The sequence below is a fragment of the Labeo rohita genome, chromosome 23 (assembly GCF_022985175.1).
Source record: "Labeo rohita strain BAU-BD-2019 chromosome 23, IGBB_LRoh.1.0, whole genome shotgun sequence".
Classification (NCBI taxonomy): Eukaryota; Metazoa; Chordata; class Actinopteri; order Cypriniformes; family Cyprinidae; genus Labeo; species Labeo rohita.
Genome location: NC_066891.1, coordinates 15,140,333 through 15,162,413, shown reverse-complemented (window position 1 = coordinate 15,162,413; position 22,081 = coordinate 15,140,333). Strand labels below are relative to the sequence as shown.

Genomic DNA, 22,081 nt, shown 5'->3' with positions numbered 1-22,081 from the left:
TTTAAAGAACCATTTTTTCTGTATTTTTAATAATAAAGAAAAACCATTTGTGCATTTTTTAAAAAGATTTTTTCTGCATTTTTAATCATAAAGAAGAACCTTTTGAGCATTTTGGGTTCCCTAAAGCACCTTTCAGTAACACACTTTTTTAAAAGAACCATTTTTTCTGCATTTTTAATAATAAAGAATAAACTTTTTGTGCTTTATGGGTTCCCTAAAGCACCTTTCAGTTAACACTTTTTTTTAAAAGAACCATTTTAAGGATTTAGTAATAATAATAAAAATATAATAATAATACTTTAATAATAAAGAAGAACCTTCCAAAAGTTTCCATGCATGTTAAAGGTTCTTTCTCAAACCATCAATGGCAATTAAGAAATGTTTATTTTGAGTGAACAGAACTACCAAGGGTGTATGAATGGTTTGAGACTTGAGTGCTTAAAACATTAATTAGGGGAACATGTCTAACAATGACTTCTGTGCTTTTACACTAGGCTTTTGTGTACTGAGTAAGAATAATCATATTATTAATAATAGGAAAATGCATGCTTGCTCATTTAAATTAACCTCAATTCTAAACTGTTGCATGGTTGTGAGTCATGCTGATGTATTGACACTCTTGAAATAATTAAACCAGCTTCTACTTAAACAGCTTCAGGGCACAAAGCTCTTTTTTTCCACAGTAGCAACTTTTCCACAGAACGTTAGCTTAAGGAACTATGATTCCCATGATAGCCGATCCCAATCTCGTACTTTTGCCGCCAATCACATTACGTCATTGAGCTACACAGAATAAGGTGTGGGGGACTATAGTGCCATATCATAAACCACTCTTTAATAACTCCTTTACAACCACGGCTCCAAAGTTCAGTCTCTTTTAAGCACACAAGAGGTTTGATAGGAAGGACTGGACTTAAGTTAATAATGTAATCACCCTTTCCTTCCGGTGAGAAGAAGTCTGGGAAGCTTTTGAATAGTTGACATGTGCACTGACCTTATAAAAGCTCTCCAATATCAAATATTAAGATACTGCATATGTGTGTGTGTATAGGCAAAGCCTCTTTGTTTTACAAGTGAAATGCACATTTAACAGATTCCTAGTAGAGGCAGAAACTATGTATACATCCCACTAGCTGCTGAAACCAATGGCCTCTCTTTCGGAGCAGTCTGTACTTGCATTAGTTGACGTGAATAGGTGTGGATGTGTGTTTTAGAAATTGTCCTTTTTGTCTCATGCTGGCTTCTGTTTCGGTTTGACACTAGTAGTTGTTTCATTGCTTTCTCCGTGTGTCTACTATTCTATCTTTGCTTTCCCTCATGGATTCTTCCATTCACCCTATTTTTTTGTCTCTTGTTCTGCCTGTCATACTTGCTCAGTCCCCGCCCTGACTCTAAGCTGTTAATGCTCTTTGAACTATAATCATTGTGCTCTGCTGGATTCTATTGTATGTTCCATAGAAGCCTCTGCTCTCTATCTGTGGTGCTGTTGACTTAAGATTATGTGTGTGAATGAACAGGACTCCATAAATCCATACACAATTAGCATCCAGACATCATGTGTGTGTGTGTGTGTGTGTGCATGTGAGTGTATATGAATATGCATATGCTATCTAGACAATACCTGGTGCAACAGCAAATATGTACAAGTCATGTGGGTGTGTACACCTTTACACGTGTATGTCTGCATAACCTTTTGTGTAAGGGTGTTTCTCTGATTTCATTTCAACATACTAGATTGATAATAAGGATGCACTGATTAAAACTGTGGCCAATTTAATGTTACGGCAGGTAAATATTAAAAACCTCTACTAATTTGTCTAAAAATAATTTTATTCATGTTGTGGTGCTGAAGAGAATTTAGGCATCACAATATTGTGATATACACAATATGATATATGGATAACTATTGATTTTGCCATCTGTTTAAGAATGTAATGACAAAACAATGTGGAAAGTCTTTAAAAAATGCTCTTTAAGAAAAAGTGCTCTCAAAGAGTTAAAGGAGAGCTCCACTTCCAGAACAACAATTTACAAAAAAAATGTACTCACCCCCTTATCATCAAAGATGTTCATGTCTTTCTGTCTTCAGTCGAAAAGAAATGATGGTTTTTGAGGAATTTTTCTGCATATAATGGACTTTATTGGTGCCCTGAATTTGAACTTCAAAAATGTAGTTTAAATGCAGCTTCAAAGGGCTCTAAATGATCCCAGACGAGGAATAAGGGTCTTATCTAGCGAAATGATCGGTCATTGTTTTCAAAAAATAAAAATTTGTATACTTTTTAAGCACAAAAGCTCATGTAGCACAGGGGTGCGTTCACGGTTCGTTCTTGAACGATTCGTTCATTTTGAACGAAGCTTTAATGTGACTCGGGAAGAACGAGTCGTCTCGGGGAGTGATTCACTCAGTCGCACATGCGCAACATCCTATTAGGTTCTATACCGGAATTAGTTCACCTGTTAGGAGTCTTCGGGTTTTTTAAATCGTTCGTTCATCTTATGGGGCTGTCACGTGATGCTGATTTTGCTAAAATGAATGAAATGACTCAAAAAAAGATTCGTTTATTTTGCTGAACGAGACTCAAAGGTCCGAGTCGGTAAAATGATCCGAACTTTCCATCACTACTATGAGTCTTCAAATCACCATAAGTTCATCGTCTGTGTACTCCGACTCAAAAAGGTAGAGTATGTCGAAAAACTCATTTTCTCCTACAACATCAGAATCGTCCGACATCGTTGTACCTTTTTGTTTGTAAACAGTGTTTGACTTACTTGCACTTTCATAGTCTTTGCGCGTTCACTTTGTAAACACTGGGTCTGTAGACCCGCCTACGTTCCGCGTGACCTTTCGATGTGATTCAATAGTACGTGAACGTGCATCCCAGAGCCTGTTTTTTTTCAGAAAAAAATGACAGATCAAATCCAAATCCACCAATGAAATCCGTTATATGGAGAAAAATCCTGAAATGCTTTCCTCAAAAAACATAATTTCTTCACGACTGAAGACAGAAAGATGTGAACATGTTGGATTACAAGGGGGTGAGTAAGTTATTTTTTTTTAGAATTGTTGTTCTGGAGGTGGAGTTCTCCATTAAATCTCTGCTGTAATGTTGCTGTAACGCAGTCAGGTCTTTTTTGACCTGGAAGAGATTAAAAAAAAAACATATTTTAGTAAAGGAACCAAACTTTCCAAATGGGCCAAGCACATAATTCAATTTTTTTAGATTAAAAAAGAAAAAGAAAAGAGTTTTGACCCGGTTGTAAACTGAGGGTTTACACATCATGATGTTATGCAGACTTTCTTTTTTTACATCTTCAGTTTATTTCTTACATGTATGAAGTTATGAATGGTCTATTTGGCCTTTTTCCAATATTTTGCACACACTTTTGTGACTGAATTTTGTTGGTAAACATGAATATGCATGCCTATTAATGAAACATTGTATCATGCAAAATTAAGCTTTTTTATGTATTTGCCACTAAAATGAATTTAAGTTTTGTTTGAACAATTTCCAGATTAATTTTAATTTTGTTTTGATATTGTTTTGTTAAAAAATACATATGTACCTGACTAGGTGTCGACCGATGCAGATACAGATTATTACAGATCAAGTAGACCGATAACCGATATTTTGAACCGATATACACTACCAGAAAATTGTTGAACAATAAGACTTTTAGTGTTTTTCTCTTCTGCTCACCAAGCCTGCATTTTTTTGATTCAAAGTGCAGCAAAAACAGTAAAATTTAGAAATTTCAGAAGAACAGCATTTATTTGAAATATAATTTTTTTATAACATTATAAATGTTTTTAGCATCACTTTCAATCAATAAAAGTATTAATTTCTATAATTAAAATTATTATAAAAAAATACTGCAACCTTTTGAATGGTATAGTGTATAATGTTACAAAAGCTTTATATTTCAGATAAATCGAAAGCAGTTATTTTTAAATAGTAATAATATTTCACAATATTACTGCCTTTGCTGTAGTTTGGATCAAATAAATGCAGGCTTGGTGAGCAGAAGAGAATTCTTTAGAAACATTAAAAATCTTACTGTTCAAAAACGTTTGACTGGTAGTGTATATGTCTAGGGTAAAAATGAAAATGAATGTCAAAAAAAGGACTCCAACAAAAACAAAGACTTCTTTTGGTTTTGGAAATGACTGATACCGATAAACCATAAAAATGCTCAACATCGGCGATGATAATTGGCCAGACTCATAATCGGTCGACCCCTATACTTGCACTCAGAAATGCAAATCTGCAGTATGCAAGAATGTAAGAAAATGCACAGAAGAGCATCTACAATTAAATATCCAACATTGGTCAATAAATATCTAATATCAGCTGCTACCAATCAAAAGTCACCTTTATTGTTCAATAACGATATGCTCTCGATAAACTGCTAGATAACATTCAAACTCGACTGATAAAACCACTTGAGCCAATATATAACTTATATTGCAGAAACTAAAAATAAAAGGCCCTGTTTATAGATATAACAGCATTTAAAGTGCATTCGTTGTGAATTTGCTCTTTAAGACAAACATGCAGATGCATGCAGAACTGAAAAACCCATGTGACAGCACTTCCTGTAAGCGGCACATTTTTATGCTTTCCCAGAACACATGCTACTATAACTCGTCCCCTCCAGCCTCATTCCATCAGACGGGCAGGCGAGTGCGTTTGACTGCTGTAGTTGTAAAGTCTCTCAGTGGTGTGGTTGTATATATTTTGGGATGCAGTAACGTATAGAATAGAGCAGTGTGGAGGACAGCGGCCACTCTTAGATTATGTCCTTATGTCCCCCTCTCCGGACTCCCCCTCCTCTTGATAGAGTACCACGCTCACACTCATCCTATTGTCTGGTTGTATGATCTCAGCCCTGCACACACACACACACAGAACCACTGTCAATCACAGCTACACATTAACAGAGCCACACATTTATAGCTAAGTGACAATACTGTGCTTTGTTCATTAATAATGCCTCTCTAGATCTCATAGCCAGATACAGCCTAAAGCCCCAGACATGCAGCTGAGCATTACACTCTGCCAGTCTCGGGAATATACCGTTTAACCCCTCGCAAAATACGCCCACAGTGTACACTAGGCTCTCCTGGCTCTCAGGCAGTTGCCAGCTCCCAACATTTAAAGATTTTCTTTCTTTCTTTCTTTCTGTCTTTCTTTCTTTCTTTTCGTTCTTCTCGAGTGTTCTTTGCACACAATTAATATTTTACAGCAATGCTATGATGGATGGGTTTATTGAATGCAAACGCTAGCAGGTTCACCAGCCAGAACTTGCTGTGTTTGTTTTACAATGTCATTTTCAAGTCCTTCTGTTCTTAAAGGAATATTCCAAGCTAAACTCACGCCCCATTTGACATATTTGTGGCCTGCTCGTCCTACCTCTAAGGGCTGATTTGCACTGCTCTACAAAGGCAAATGCTGTAAAATTGAGTTAAGAAATTGGGTCTCTGTGATCTGTGTTGTGATGGACAAGTTTGACTCAGATTCCGAGAAAACATGTCGGTATCTAATCAATCTAAATTCAATCAAAAAACTTTGATGCACTTTTCTCAGGTTAGTTTGTGTTGGCTTTTTAGAGCAAAACTTGCTCAACAGTAAATATAGCTCACATAAGATTTTGACAGAGGAATTTGTGAATTCAGGTGCTTCAACAACAGTGCAAACATCACATGTTTTTTTCAGAATCTTTGTGTTACCAAGAAAATCTGTTTTTAAACCTTTTTTCAAAAGTTCTTTCTATGTTTTTACAGCATAAAACTGTTAATTACTCTAATTATAATGAAAACTACAACAACAACAACAACAAAAGTAATTGTTCTAAATCTAATTGTATGATAATGGTTAGGTCCACACCACAGCAGTAATGATAACTTCACAGAGGAACGATATCATTGGAATAACTTTTGATTTTTCAGCTGCTGAGTGACCCCACCTTGTTGGCACCAACATGTGGTAGGGTTAGACAGCATTGCTAAAGATGCCCATTAAACAGCAGTTCCAGTGCTGTAGGTAGTTAAACGTTTAGCAATTATTTTTTTATGCAGTTGCCTCAAGTTCAAATCTGTCTATCTGTCTGTTTATGGCTTTTCATCTGAAAGATGTAGTAGCAATTTTACATGGCAGCTCAACCTAATGTTGACCTAGGAAAATTGCACTACTGAAGTGTCTGTGCCGAGTGTTGAAGCTGAATAGTAGCGCGCTCACTGTATGACAGATTGAGGCGCCGGTGTGATCACTTGCTCTTAAAATACTCTGTCATTTTTGCTCATAAAGATAAGAGTAATACGTCTTTCGAATCTGAAAAGACTCTACGTTTATTTGTGTGCACTCAGAATAACAACGAAACGTTGTGCTTTTGTAAAATAATGAAAGCAAACAGGATGTGCTTTCTGCCGTCTTGGTCTCTGTGAACTTGAGCATGAAACTTTGAAACGCTGTGTATACTTGTCTTACAGACATGAAAAATATATGTAGGCATTCAAAGGCGCATTATTATGATTTATATGATTTACGTTCAACTAATAGTCGACTAATGCTTAAAATGAATGACTAGTAGTCAAACAGAAAAATGTTTAGTCAAGGACAGCTCTAGTAAATAGCATCTATTGCTAAGAAAACATGCTGTATGAAATGTTGTTCTGTCTGTTGATGTGGTTGGCAGCTTAGTTATTGTTATAATTATCTTTATAGATATCTTTCTTAGTGTGATCAGGCCTTCTATTCTCAGTGTATTTCTTTAGACATATTCTCTGTTCATTTTTTACCGAAATTTGTGTTTTATGAAAAACACAAGTTTTACTAAATTTAACCTGGAATATTCTTGCTATAGCTAAAACACAGCTGAGATTAGTTTATCGTCATGTCTTACAAGACCAGAATCTTAAATCTCTTCAAATCTGTTGCAATGCATGCTGGGTAACCTCGAACGCCACAGTGTAAAAAAGTGATACACTTTTTGGGAGATAGTTCACCCAAAAATTAAAATTCCATCAATCACTCACCTTCATGTTGTTCCAAACCCGTAAGACCTTCGTTCATCTTCGGAACACAAATTAAGATATTTTTGATCAAATCCGAGAGCTTTCTGACCCTACATAGACAGCAACGCAACTACCACGTTCAAGGCGCAGAAAGGTAGTAAGGACATCGTTAAAATAGTCCATGTCACATCAGTGGTTCAACCGTAATTTTACGAAGCTGTGAGAATACTTTTCGTGCGCAAATAAAACAAAAATAATGACTTTATTCAACATTTTTTTTCCGAAGATGAACAAAGGTCTTACAGGACATAAGAGTGAGTAATTAATGACAGAATTTTCATTTTGGGGTGAACTGGCTAAGTAATGTGCTCATGATGAACAGTCTTCTGTAATGCCTCTCTGCAGATGCACTGCAAGAGTTACGGCTTAAGAGACATGGAGACCCTTGTGTATTTTATGGTTGGGGTGAAGGGAGGGAAAGCAAGAGAGAGAGAGATGTTTCTATCGTCATTAGTTGTTATGTCTCTCTGTCACCTCAGGCTAATAACCCTAGATTCCATCTATGTCTGAAGCTGTTTCCAACTATTATGTACTTTTCCTTTAAAGTCTGTTTGGGGACTTTCAGTTGTCTTGTACTACATGCTGACCTGCAGCATCTCGGTGACCTCTGACCTTGCCCTCATTATGTTAATGACCTTGTGTTGCAGCCACTGCATGAAGTCTTTGTGTGCGCTGTGAGTGGACGCCTTGTGTGGAAGTGGCCACTTCAAAAGGGCTATATTTGTGTACAGAGGGTCTCACAAGAACAGTCTCATACATTTTTGTGCTATTTATAAATAGATGATCAAACTGATTATTAAATTGATCAGTAATTCACAAAGATGATCAGCGTCAAACTACTGTCCCACAACCAAAAAAAACACATTTAAAAAGCATTTAGGTATTCTAATCTTAGATGTTTACCAAGATCCTTCTATTATCTGTTGAAACCCACAATAATATTTAAAATATTCGTAAGCTTAATATTTAAATCATCATTTATTGTGTAATTTTAATTGGGAGGTGGCTGTCCCAAACCCTAACCCCTAAATTTCAACTTATGAAAATGATATTGAAATAATTTTAGTATTTTTTTTCCATTGTTGTTTTTAAAATTATCTTTTTGATTCTTTTAACAAATGAAATTTCAAAATACAACAAATCTTTTAACTTACACTTGAAATATTGTAAAAATGTAATTGTTATTGATTTACCTTTGGAGCAAAATCTTAATAGGTCAATATAACCCCTTCTAATTAAATTATGATTACTGTGTTTCAGTAGTGACAAATTTGGGGAGAGGACAAATATTCCAAAACTTTCTGAAATACAATATGAGAATGAACTGCAGAATTACTAGAAATGTGTACCTTGAATATTATACAATTTGCATACATACGAAGTTTTTGGAAAAAGACACATTTTTTAAGACGTTTCCAACTCTGACTTTGGACCAGTTCTGTAGAATGGCTCATATATTTAAATGGGTTATCACAAAGAAGTATTCTGGGTTATTTACTACTTAAAAAGTCTGTGGACAGCATATGTTGATTACTATAGAAAATTTGATTCGCCGTTTGGTTTCTAAATGGAAAATGTATGAACAGCAATACATTTAAACTTAGAAGTCATGCAGACAATTGAGTAGTACTATGACAATAATGTTTAAAACACAAAGTATTAAACTGGTTCACTTCCTTATCAGCTGAATCAAAGTATTATTTCTCTAAAAGAAAAAGACAATATGAGTTGTGACAGTAAATTGCTATTCAAATGATACAGCATAATTAAATCTAATTGTTCTCTTTTCCCACCAGTTTGCACAGGCACCAAAAATGCTCTGAGCTCCACAGGCACACCTGCACAACACTACAACAACCTGAAAGAGCGCTACACCGGATGTGAGATCGTCATGGGCAACCTTGAGATCACACAGATGGAGAGTGACCTCGACTTCTCTTTTCTTGGAGTAAGAGAATTTTTAGACATACATAATGGTTGATGTGGCAGTAAGATAAAATCCTTATCTGATGCTTCTTCTTTCAGAGTATCCGAGAGGTCACAGGCTACATCCTCATTGCTATGAACCAGTTCAGCAGGTTGCCACTTGACCAGCTCAGAGTGATTCGTGGTAGCAGCCTGTATGAGAAGGAATGGGCCCTTTCTGTCTTCCATAATTTTGAGAGTCACAGTGGCCTTGAAAATCTGGGCCTCACCAACCTCACAGGTGAGATGAGACTGTAAAAATGTGTTAAAAGCGTCAACGTGACAGTTGTCACATTGGGTTTCCTTAAATTAGTAACTTGTCCAAATGACTAATCTAGGGATCATCAAAATGTCCTGCCACTTATCGGTTGTAAATACTTTGAGGACAAAAGCGCATTTTTAAACGCACACTAAAAAAAAAATGAACACTGAAAAGTTGGCGTTTGAATAATTTTGAAACAGTTCACTCAGAAACTGCTAAATTTCGCAGATAACAATGAAAAAACAAATAGCACACTAAATGAAGCATGATTTTTTTAACATAATCCAATAATCACTTTTGCAATAAGGAAGAGATCACTTTTATCACTTGAATCATAAATTCTTCCTCCGATCATACCTTTCTGTGTAGCATTTATGACTCGTGTCTTGTAAAGCTACCTTCTCAAAACAAATGGATGTGACAAGTTGATTTGACATCAGTGATTTGCGGAAATGTGTAGGAGTGTTTAGGAATCTGGCACATTTGCATAGTGTAGCACTGGCACACCCTTGTCACTCAGTAGAGCAGAATGCTATACAGACAGGCTCAAAAGAGCTTGAGCTTTGGCAGAAGTGTCTGTGTGTTTTGTAGGTCACATCATTCAAATTGTACCATTTGGCTTGTTCAGACTCATCTGAGACGAAAATGTGCACTGAAGGGACACACACTGTATGTCTTTTGTGCTAGCTCAGCAGTATCTTACATTTTTTGCAGATCTTCTGAGACATTTACGAGAACTAGAACAATCCCTCTAATTCTGTCTTGACAGTAAATTGAAACTTAAAATAGCTTGTCACGCTTAATATAGTACAGTTGAGAGACAATACTTTAGAGAAGCACAAGTGCAAGCAGGTGTTTGTTCCCCCTTAATACATCACATGTTCTGCCTTAAATGAATCAGACTTTCTTCACTGTGTCTGCAGAGATCTTGGAAGGAGGAGTACAGATCGTCCATAACAGGAATCTCAGCTATGCTCCATGGATCAACTGGCAGGACATTGTCAGAGACAGTGACGCTCGCATCCAGATCCAGAACAATGGAAAAAGAGGTTTGTGCATTCACACCTTGATTGGGTGATTATTGATTGGCAGTGTGAAATAGGTGTGTGTCACTGCATTACGTAAGACCATTCATCATTCATCTTCTCAACACAAATTAAGATATTTTTGATGAAATCCGAGAGCTTTGGCACGTTCAAGGCCCAGAAAGGTAGCACGGACATCGATAAAATAGTCCATGTGACATTAGTGGTTCAACAGTAATGTTATGAAGCCACGGGAATACTCTTTGTGCCTAAAGAAAACAAAAATCACTACTTTATTCAACAATTTCTTCTCTTTTGTGTCAGTCTCTGTCGCACGTTCACAAGAGTACTACAACGCATGCGTGTGGTGCTGCTGACACAGGAGGTTTACAAGCAAAAGAAGATGCATACTGTACATAAAACAGTCTTCGTAAACATGTCTGAAGATTTCGACAGAGATCGAGATGACATGCAATTTTTAGTTTGAACCAAAATATGCAGACGATAAAGTAAGAGAGATGGATGATCTACCTTAGAACGTCGGCTCCTGCGTCAGCAGTACCCCACACATGCATTGTAGTACTTATGTGAACGCACGGTGGAGATTGACACAGAAGAAAATAAATTGAGTAAAGTGTTTTTTTTTGTTTTCTTTGCGCACAAACGCTTCAAAAAATTACGGTCACATGGACTATTTTAATGATGTCCTTACTACCTTTCTGGGCCTTGAATGTGGTAGTACCATTGCTGTCTATGTAGTCAGAAACCCCTCGGATTTCATCAGAAATATCTTAATTTGTGTTCTGAAGATGAACGAAGGTCTTAAGGCTGTTTTACACTAGGCATGATGCGAAAAAGCAAGGTGAACGCTGACGAAAAGTGCTTTCACACCGAGCGTGAAACAACTGATTGCCTTTTGCAGATTCACACCTGCACACTAGGTGGCGCTGACCAACAATGCATTTATCACCTATATAGATTTAAAGGAGAAGTTCACTTCCAGAGCAAATATTTACAGATAATTTACTTATCTGCTTGTAGGGATGTGACGAGATGAGATCTTGTGAGATCCACTGTGCCTCGCAAGACTAGTCAAATCTCGCAAGAACTCGTGATGATATCCTTGAAAAACATTTTGCTGTTTACATTAAAGCTGCACAATGATTAATCCTTAAAATATCGAGATTACGATTCAAACACCCACGCAGTCTTATTCCTGAATGACAACGATTTTGCTATGTCTATTAGGACTGTTTCACGAGTGTCAGTGGAGCGTGAGAAGCACGTTTTGTCGCTGCCCATGTTAATGAATCAAAGGGTCGACAAGTGCCTGTTTAAAAAAAAGTATGTCATTGAATCATTCATTCAGGAGATTTCAATAGTCAAACAAGTCTTAATGAAGTGAGACACTGACTCCTTCATTGAATGTTTTTTTTTTTTTCAATAAATGAATATATGTTTTTAAAAGACTTAAACAATAAACAGTTTGTCAGAACCACTAGTAAATTACGTTACTTTGTTTAGTTTATCTTTTTTCTCCAGAATCGTGAGAAAAACCATGGTCTCCAATTTATTAAAAACAACTGGGATTTTCAATTTATCCAGAATCGCGAAGCTCTTGTTTAAATGTTGTTTATTACTGCATATAATTAATTAAAATGGAAGTTTGATTTCATAAAGTTCAACATGCACCCGCATTTCTTCTGCATTTTGTCTTTTTCAGTTGAATAAAAGACTATTTTCCCTATATATTTCATTATTGAGGTTTTCTTTAAAAAAGTTTACAAATCTTGTCTCGTCTCGTGAGATAAGTGTCTCGTCACACCCCTACCCCCTTGTCATCCAAGATGTTTGTGTCTTTCTTTCTTAAGTCGATAAGAAATTATGTTTCTTGAAGTTCTCCAAGGTTGAACTTCCGAAATGCAGTTTAAATGCAGCTCCAAATGGCTCTAAACGATCCCAGCTGAGGAACAAGGGTTTTATCTAGTCTATCTTATCTCGTCTTGTCTAGGTCTGCGTGAACTCAGTTTTTTTATGTCACAGTTAGGGTATGTCAAAAAACTCCCATCTCATACTCTTTCCCAACTTCAGAATCGTCCTACATTGTACCTCTATTTATCTTAAAAAATAAATAGAGGTACAATTAACATCAAGCTACATTTGATAATTTATGTGATAATTAATATTTTTGCTTAAAACCCACTTTAAACCGTCATCGAGTGCTTGTAATAACTTCTGATTGAGATCTAAAATGGATTTTTATTCTATAATGGGCAGACGTGCACTCTTTGTATGTTTTAAAATTGGTTGAACGCAACAACTGCTTCATTTGTCATACACATCCTTCACTGTCATAAAAAATACCATGAGCTGGATAAAACAAATATGATGCGATCTCGGAAAACCCGTCGGATGTCGCGCTGGCACGTTTTCAGGAAATTCGAAAAATAGGTTGAATGTCATTTTTTTTGGTTAAAAATTAGGTTTTCATTAAATTATTATGCTATAACATCTTGACTATCATCTCTGAAAATATCTCGGCAAAATTCTCTTGTTTAGTGCAGAATAATAGTGATTTATTGCAGCAAGCAGAAATGACTGTGTCTTTCTTAAAAATTCTCAATGGTTTTGTAAAACAACACCCTTTTTACCTTGTCAAAATGAGCTCTGCAAAAATCATCTAATTCTAAGGGGTTGTTCCTTTAAATGCAAATGAGCTCTGCTTGCCCCGCCCCTCTCTGTGGAATGACGATCTTGTTTACTTTAGCCGCATTTAGCCGCGTTTAGCCACTAAACTTCCTAACTACCACGTTATAAGGAAAGGTGATCGCAAAGATTCATAAACTAAACTAAAAAAAAGCACGCAAAGTTTTTTTAATTAATTTTTAATATCGTGAGATGGCGGAGCGCAAGAGAGCAACGCAGTCTGAAGTACTGCAGCTGCTCACTTAACCGATCTTACTTGTCTTAGTCTGCTCAATCTTGGTGATGTCAGTGCCTTAAACGATGTTATAATGGACTATTTTACGTCCAGAGATGAAGAATCAGATGATGAAGTTACTAAAGAGAAGGCCGATGACAGTTGCGCTACGGTTGCTTTTCTAAATGTAAACTACAAGGTAAATATTGATGCTGTCTAAACATATAAGGGGTGATCAAAAGTTCAGAGACTATCCCCATGATAAACAACAGAAAACTGTCCTCTTCAGAATAACTTTAGTCTGTTTGGGTAATGATGCAGTATAGCACTCCTGACAGACAGCTCTTGTTAAACCTGTGAAATGAAAGTGTAAACTGTCTCACATTAAACAAACAAGTTTTTCTCACAATTCCATTCCGGGAAAATCATACCTATTAGTCAACTTAAGATAGCCATAACTTTTCTTACGTTCAAGCTATGGACAGAAGTAAACAGAAGTTTTGGAAAGGGCTTGAAGCCAGCTTCCATATGGTATCAAAACCTAAAAAAGGTAAAATTTCACCATGTGTTGGGTTTTTCTAGATTGGATGGGTTTTGAAACAGCGCCACCACTCTCACCCTTTTGTGCAACAGTGGCAGCTCTGGGCACGTGATCTAAGCTCACATGTAATTGCAAAAAAAAATAAAAAATCGATGCACAGGATGAAAAAACATCCCCATAGGGATCTATAGTTTTGATTTAAAAGTGTAAACCAAATGTTCACGTTCAGTGTGAAATGGCCTTTACGGGATTGGAACAACATGAGGGTGAGTAATTAATGACAGAATTTTCATTTTTGGGTGAACTATGCCTTTAAATGCCAGTATTGTCAATGTAAACAATTGTTTTGAAAGAAAAGCAAGAGAAGAGATTAAATGCTGGGTCAAAACTAAATGATGAAGAAATGTGCAACAACCCGTTTAATTTAATTTGTTTGGGTCTTCAACCTCTCTGTGTGTCTCATAGGATCCTGTGATTCTGCATGCGGAGAGTTCTGCTGGGGTCCACATAAAGATCAGTGCCAGAAATGTGAGTAACTGAGATTCAAAATTCTCTCATTTCTTTTTTTTTTTTTTTTTAAATCATAGTGACCTCATACTTTTGAATTATTGTGTATCTTGTGTGAAACTTTGGACAGTTTGTATTATTTAATAACTGTCCTGCTGTCATACACAGCTATACTAAGGCATTTTGTCTGTGTTTCAGTGACAAAAACAGTGTGTGCGCCTCAGTGTCATGGTCACTGTTTTGGGACCAACCCTAATGAGTGCTGCCACACAGAGTGTGCTGGAGGCTGCATTGGACCAAGAGACACAGACTGCTTTGTGAGTACCAGCACTATTGCCATTATGCTCTAATTTAATTTCTCAAGATCTGCCACATCTGTTGTAGGAGACAAATACAGTGAAAACAAAGCAAACTTTTCTCAAGTTTTTGACACTGATGCTTCCCCAACAGGCCTGTCGACATGTCAACCACTCAGGCGCCTGTGTCCCTCACTGCCCTTGGCCTCTGGTATACAACCGACAGACCTTTCAGCTGGAGCCCAACTCTGAAGCCATGTATCAGTACGGATCCATCTGCGTACCCAAATGTCCTGGTGAGTTACAAGCCACCACACTTAGTTTAGCACAAAAGAAATCTTTACTAAAGCATGAGCCGGAAAATAAATAACCCGGTTCTGGGGATATGGTGGCTTTGGGGGATAAAGATCTAGGATTGTAATTTACAAATAGCTGGTTTGAACCTGTTGGAAATGATGTATAGGTTAGTAAATTATTGTAAATGGACTGTGAATGAACTCTGGGAGCATTCACTGAGAAAGCTGGATGATATGCCTCATTGACGGTGCATCAGAACTGCACAGACGTATCCATGGAGGACCATGAACTACATGGTAAACAAGACACGTTTAAACAAACGGCAGATTTGAATGGTGCTACACCACTCCCCTGTACTTTTAGATTAAATTTGCGGACAGAGAGTCCACAATTAACACTCGCCAAACACCACCTGCGTTGGCGGCAGAGAGTAAATAAAGCACAGGAGAGATGGATGGTCCCATTTTTAGGAATTGTATGATAATACATGGTTTTAAACCACAGTGTTTGGTTGCTAGTCTTGAGCAACATGAACAAATCAAATCAGAGATACCAAAAGTCTACTAAAGAAAACTGATTTTTACTTCCCATTAAAAGCATATTCAGAAAGTCACAGAAACAAAAAACCCTACATAAATCATTTAAATACAAAAACAAAAACAATAAATAAAAATGTAAAAAACTTTTAGAAATACACATTTATCATTTGAATTATTTTTATTTATAGTCATTTTAAATTTATACATTTTAATTTGACTTAAGCAATGTGAGCAAATTAAATCAAAGATGCCAAAAGTCTACTAAAGAAAACAGACTTTTACTTCCCATTAAAAGCATATACAGAAAGTCACAAAAATGAACAAAAAACCCCAATCAAAATATAAATAAATAAATATTTTTAAAAACCTCCAAAAATAAGCATTTTATCATTTTAATTATTTTTTTGTAGTCGTTTAAAATATGTACATTTTTGTATTTGACTTAAGCAACGTGAACAAATTCAATCAGAGACAGCATATTCAGAAAGCCACAGAAACAAAAAACCCTACATAAATCATTCAAAAACAACAAAAAAATGTAAAAACCTTTAAAATAGACATTTTATCATTTTAATTTTCATTTATAGTCATTTTAAATGTGTTTATTTGTTATTTGACTTAAGAAACGCGAACAAATCATATCAGAGATACCAAATACCAAAAGTCTACTAAAGAAAACTTACTGTCACTTACTATCACACCTATATATTTTTATGATTGTAATAATTTTATTTTTAGAAATTGTATGTATACATAAACATATTTTTTATAGAAGTTTTGCTAAATATACTTTTATGGCAAATGGCTCTTCTTTGAGTACTGTGATTATATGTAATGCTGTAATAGCGGTAGTACATTAAATAAAAAAAGAGTTCTTGTAACTCTCTTAAGACACATAATGAAGAGTGCAGTATGTAGAATAGATGTCTTTATTCTCCTGTTATGTTTTTTTTCAGGACACTTTATTGTGGATGGCAGTGCATGTGTGAGTAGTTGCCCTCCTGGTAAAAGAGAAAAAAAGAAAAATGGCATTAAGCAGTGTGAACTTTGTATTGGCCTGTGCCCCAAAGGTAACCATTATTTAATTTACTAGACCACAGCAGCTGAATGCAGTGTACGCTTATGAGTCTTAAATAAGAGACCGTTCATTTGGTGTGATGTGGCCCCTCAGATTTTTTTCTTTTTCTCTGTGTATGTAGTATGTGAGGGAACGGGAGCAAATCATAGACAGACGGTGGACTCCAATAACATAGACAGCTTTATCAACTGTACCAAGATCCAAGGAAGTCTACATTTTCTGATCTTAGGTATCAAAGGGTAAGACACACATGAGCACACTTTTTTGATAAGCTCTTTTAGACCTGAACAACACTGTGTCATAAACAGTCTGTGCTATATTCAAGACCTTTGCCCTGTAATGTCATCGAAAGCTTTAATTAGGCCTTCACATGTGATTCACAGGCTGTTTCTCACCTCAGATTCTGTCTTCAACAGCGCTTCACGTATTATTAACTGATGAATAAACAGAGCTGATTGATGAGCGGCCACAGGGAGTCCATTACTGAAATTGTTTATGCTAATATCCACACTGTTTTTATTCTGCAGAGATGTCTATCATAACATACCACCTCTGGAGCCTGAAAAACTCAAAGTTTTTAACACTGTGAGAGAAATCACTGGTATGCTGCTTTATTTTAGGTTTGAACTGACTGCTCTCTGTTTGTGTTCTTGTTGCTGTAGCTTTTGTTACGTCATTGAGTGTCACGTTGTGACTCAACGGTGTGTGTGTGTGTGTGATTTGTAGGAATTTTGAACATTCAGTCTTGGCCTGATGAACTCAACGATCTGTCTGTTTTCTCCAGTCTCACCACCATTCAGGGAAGATCTCTACACAAGTAAGACTGAGAGTGTGTAGGTGTATGAAAGAGTATGTGTTTAATGTGTGTTCACAGGGTCCAATATTAACCTTTTTCCACACATGCAAATGGTGGGTGAATTGTCACGAATGTTTCTTACTGGCCATGGAAATGTATATACTGCAGTATTGTTATTTCAAAAAAGATGTTTCTTGTTTACTATGTTTACTGTGTTTATGGCAGCCCATAGAACCAATTGCAGGAAAGGTATGAAATTTGGCCGAGTCGAATGCATACCAAAATTTATATGTAAATTTTGAATTTTGCAAAAAGTCAACTTTTGTCCAATTTTCACCAAAATCTTCAGACAATGCTGGCTGAAAGTTATCAAAAGCTTTTTGATATGACAAACTGTTTTTGTAAAGCGTTAACGAATTTGCCAAAATTTGTCCAAAAATGGGCATAAGGCATTAATGCAACGCTTTAGCGGATTTGGACCAAACTTGATACATGTTATACCAAGCATGTCCTGAGGGCACATGAGTAGTTTCGGCACCTATTGGTCAAAAGATATAAAAATTTGACATTTTAGTTTATAATTTCTGACCAGTTTGACCAAAAATCAAAAGAGTGATCTTGTTAGATTAGCGGTATACCCATGTCAGCCATTCTGAGCGTGCACCATTTCAAAATTTGTTGTAAAATGCTGTATTTTTCAATGCTTTACTGTAGTATTATGAATTTTATAAAATCGCTTGTGGGAAAGTTATGAAATTTGGCATATGGATAGGAGACATTTTCATCATTATTTACAGCAAATTTTGAGTCTTTAACTCAAATCATCAGATTTTCACAGTTTTGAATTTTCTCATCCTAGAATTCATCTTTTCACCAAAGTTGGGTCAGATCATCTTCAGAGCATTCTGGCCAAAAGTTATCAATAGCTTTTTGCTATACCAAACCGTTGTCATAAAGCGTATTAATCAATTTGACAAAATTCATGCAAAAATGGACACAAGGCTATATCTTCTCAACACTTTATCACAGGGGTCACCACACACGGCCCTGGAGCTCCAACCTTATCAAAACACACCTGAACCAGCTAATCAAGGTCTTACTGGGTATACTTGAAACTTCCAGGCAGGTGTGTTGAGGCAAGTTGAAGCTAAACTCTGCAGGACACCAGCCCTCCAGGATCAAGTTTGGTGACCTCTGCTTTAGCAGATTCAGACCAAATTTGATATGTGTTATAACAAGCATGACCTGAGGGCACATGAGTAGTTTCGTGACTTACTGGTGAAAACATATAAAAAAATTATATTTTTGTTTATCAAAAATCAAAGTAGTGTTCTCGTTAGAATTAGAGTGGCTTCCCAGCTTTAGCCATTTTAAGCGTGGACCATTTAAATTTTGTAGTACAGTGCTGTATTTTTCAAACGCTGTAGCGTATTGTTATGAATCTTACAGAATCGCTTGTGGGAAAGTTATGAAATTTGCCACACAGATAGAAGACATTCTCATTATTATCCACAGCAAATTTGGAGTCTCTTACTTAAACTTTCTAGTACCACCAACAGGACAAATTTTCATTCATGTTTCTGAGAATAACTTTTAAACCATAAGGTTTAAAAGCAAAACTTTTCTTCGGATTACTTGTCTCATACCGAGTTGAATGCATACCAAACATTGCATTTCTACGGTCAAGATTTTTAGAGATTTTAGAGCAATTTAGAGTTTTCCAAAAAATCTACTTTTTCAAATTTGTCCTAGACAATTTAATGTCCAAATTTTCACCAAAATTGGCTCGGATCATCTTTAGAGCATTCTGGTAAAAAGTTATCAAAAGCTTTTGATATATACTAAACCGTTTTCGTAAAGCGTGTTAACGAATTTGACGAAGTTTGTGCAATAATGGACATGATGCCATATCTCCAAAGCTTTAGTGGATTCTGACCTGTTATAACAAGCATGAACTGAGGGCACATGAATAGTTTTGGCATAGCTCCACCTACTGGTCAAAAATATGAAAAAAACGTACATTTCTGCTTATAACTTCTGACCAGTGTGGCCAAAAATCATAAGATTTGGAACGGCATACCGAATCAGTGTCGGCCTTTTAGAGTTCTTTGGTAAAATTCAGTATCAACAAATGTCTTTATTTTTTGATGGAAAGGTTAAAAGAACGGCATCTGTTTCAAACAGAAATCTTGTAAATCTAAAAATACAAGTGTTTTTAAGATGTAAATTTTTTGATCAATTTAATACATCCTTGATGACTAAAAGTATTAATTTCTTAAAAAAAAATCTTACTAATCCCAAACTTTTAAACGGCAATCAGACAATATATAATATGTAATTGTTTATACTCATTTGCTAATTGTATACACTCCTTTTACCACCATCTAATGCTCACTTAAAGTAAATCTTTCTCAAAGTAAATCAGTCTCAGAATGAAAGTCCATATGCTGATGCCTAGGTTTTCCTGAAGAATGAAAAAATAATAATAATAAGGCTCACTAACACTAGCTTTCTCTATTCTTTTTCTATTCTATTTATTTCTTTTCTTTTTATTTATTTATTTTTTTTAAAAATGGCCGTGTGTACTGTATTAGACTAACTGGAACTTGTCACAGTACTTAATATTGCTCTTTTGTTGTTGTTTTTTGCTTCTGTTGTCCTCTTTCTGCCAAATGACAATATGTAATAAGAGTGATTTTAGTTCTTAATATTTTATTTTTCAGTTGTTTAGATGAAATAGTACAGAATTTAAATTTCATTTATCTGTAATTTTGGACTCTGTGTGGCACATTTGTCATTATTTTGTGCGTCATATCCCAATCACATCCCGTGTTTATTTTATTTAATCCTGAATCTTAAATGTTTGCCTCTCCACTAAATGTTTTAATGCTTTTTAATCCTGCAGTGTTTAACATTGTGCATGCGTCTCACCATTGTTTTTTTGTGTTCCCTGTGTTTTGTATGTTACTCCCCTCATTCTCCACATGCGCTTATATCTGTCCCGCAGCCCCAAGAGGTATGTACTCCCTGCAACCCGCCAAACTAACCCTCTGAAAACTGGTATTTCTGTTCTGCTCTGTCTCTCAGTCACATGCACAAACATTGTTTTTATCCTGCTGTGGGTTCCAAGTAATGACTACAGTATTCCTGTTGGGTTGTGAAATGTTTCCGTAAGGATAATTGGGGCATGTATGAGCACATATTCAAACTGACATCAGATGAGGGTCATGAATCGTTCATCTGCTTTTGTTTTGTGATCTGACACGGGTGCTTATAAGTTCTCAAGGGAAATCATTGTGGATCTGTCCCTTCCTTCATTTGTTTTCCTTTTTATGCTGCATTTTCTCATTCATGTCATTTGCACCGTTAGGCCCTTCTCTTTGTTGGTGATGAAGATTCCCTCCCTCACATCTCTGGGACTGCGTTCCTTGCGTGAGATCAGTGATGGCAGTGTGTACATCACTCAAAATAAAAACCTGTGCTATCATCACACCGTCGACTGGAGCCAAATTGTGACCGGTAACCGTGATAATGACATCAAGGACAACAAACCCCAAATCAAGTGTGGTAAGTTAAGTTCCCACTAACTGGAGAATGCATACTGCTTCTTTCACATATGTATGTTATTATTTTGTTGTCCATCGTTAAGTTGTACACAAACAATCGTTTGCTTTGCATGTCTGTGTTCATGTAAACAGAGGAAGAGGGCCATGTGTGTGATCCACTGTGCTCAGACGCAGGATGTTGGGGCCCGGGGCCTGAGCAGTGTTTGTCATGCAGGAACCACAGTCGGCACGGCACCTGTGTATCCCACTGCAACCTCTACTCTGGGTCAGTGTGCTTGGTAGATTTGTTGTAAGTTTATTGAAAGTTGGGCCAGTGTCTGAAGGACTGCTTGTGTCCACAGAGAGCCACGAGAGTTTGCAGCATCGAATGGAGAGTGCCTTGCTTGTCACCCTGAGTGTTTACCTCAGAATGGGAAACAAACATGTCGAGGAAAAGTATGCAACTTAGTCTTTTCTTTTTTCATTTTGCTTTAGCTGTCCATGGGGGCTCATTTCAGTGTTGTTATTTTCATTCATTTAAAGGGATAGTTCACCTAAAAATGAAAATTATCATTAATTACTCATTTTCATGTCGTTCCAAACCCGTAATACCTTTGTTTATCTTCAGAACACAAATTAAGACATTTTTTAAAAAAATTCAAAAGCTTTCTGACCACGCATAGACGGCAACGCAACTGACACGTTCAAGGCCCAGAAAGGTAGTAAGGACATTGTTAAAATAGTCCATGTGACATCAGTGGTTCAGCCATAATTTTATGAAGCTACAAGAATACTTTTTGTGCGCAAACAAAATAAAAATAAAAATACAGCTTTATTCAACAATTTCTTCTCTTCTTGCCAGTGTTCAACACACGTTCACAAGAGTATGAGAGTTTAACCTACTTTGACCTACAATTTATTCATCCAAAATTCGGCAAATTCCGTGACATTCCGCGTTGTACAGTAATTTCGTTTTTTATGACTGGATTCCGCAATGCAGAAAATGCAGACGGAATCGCAGAATCCAGTCTTTAAAACAGAATTTACTGCATAACACGGAATGTCATGGAACTTGACAAATTTTGGATGAATAAATCTAAAGTAGGTCAGTACACTGAAATCAAAATGCAATATGGACTAGTGTCTATGAATATTAAGCCACAAAAATACTATTTAAATAAGAATTCTGCATGCTCAGCATGTCTCTTTGTAAAAAAAAAAACAGACGCGTGGTT

At 36.3% G+C, this 22,081-nt stretch overlaps 1 protein-coding gene across 1 annotated transcript in view; it reads left to right on the top strand.

Annotated features, from left to right (window-relative positions):
* The window catches only part of erbb3b (erb-b2 receptor tyrosine kinase 3b), a 34,227-nt gene that overhangs the window by 2,233 nt on the left and 9,913 nt on the right, over positions 1–22,081 (top strand). The window contains exons 2-14 of the mRNA XM_051096742.1: positions 8,872–9,023; positions 9,101–9,281; positions 10,226–10,351; positions 14,254–14,316; positions 14,494–14,612; positions 14,746–14,887; positions 16,384–16,497; positions 16,627–16,744; positions 17,033–17,106; positions 17,232–17,322; positions 20,672–20,868; positions 21,000–21,132; positions 21,209–21,302. Of these exons, the coding sequence (XP_050952699.1) occupies positions 8,872–9,023; positions 9,101–9,281; positions 10,226–10,351; positions 14,254–14,316; positions 14,494–14,612; positions 14,746–14,887; positions 16,384–16,497; positions 16,627–16,744; positions 17,033–17,106; positions 17,232–17,322; positions 20,672–20,868; positions 21,000–21,132; positions 21,209–21,302 (1,604 nt within the window). The remainder of the gene's footprint in view (positions 1–8,871; positions 9,024–9,100; positions 9,282–10,225; positions 10,352–14,253; positions 14,317–14,493; positions 14,613–14,745; positions 14,888–16,383; positions 16,498–16,626; positions 16,745–17,032; positions 17,107–17,231; positions 17,323–20,671; positions 20,869–20,999; positions 21,133–21,208; positions 21,303–22,081) is intronic.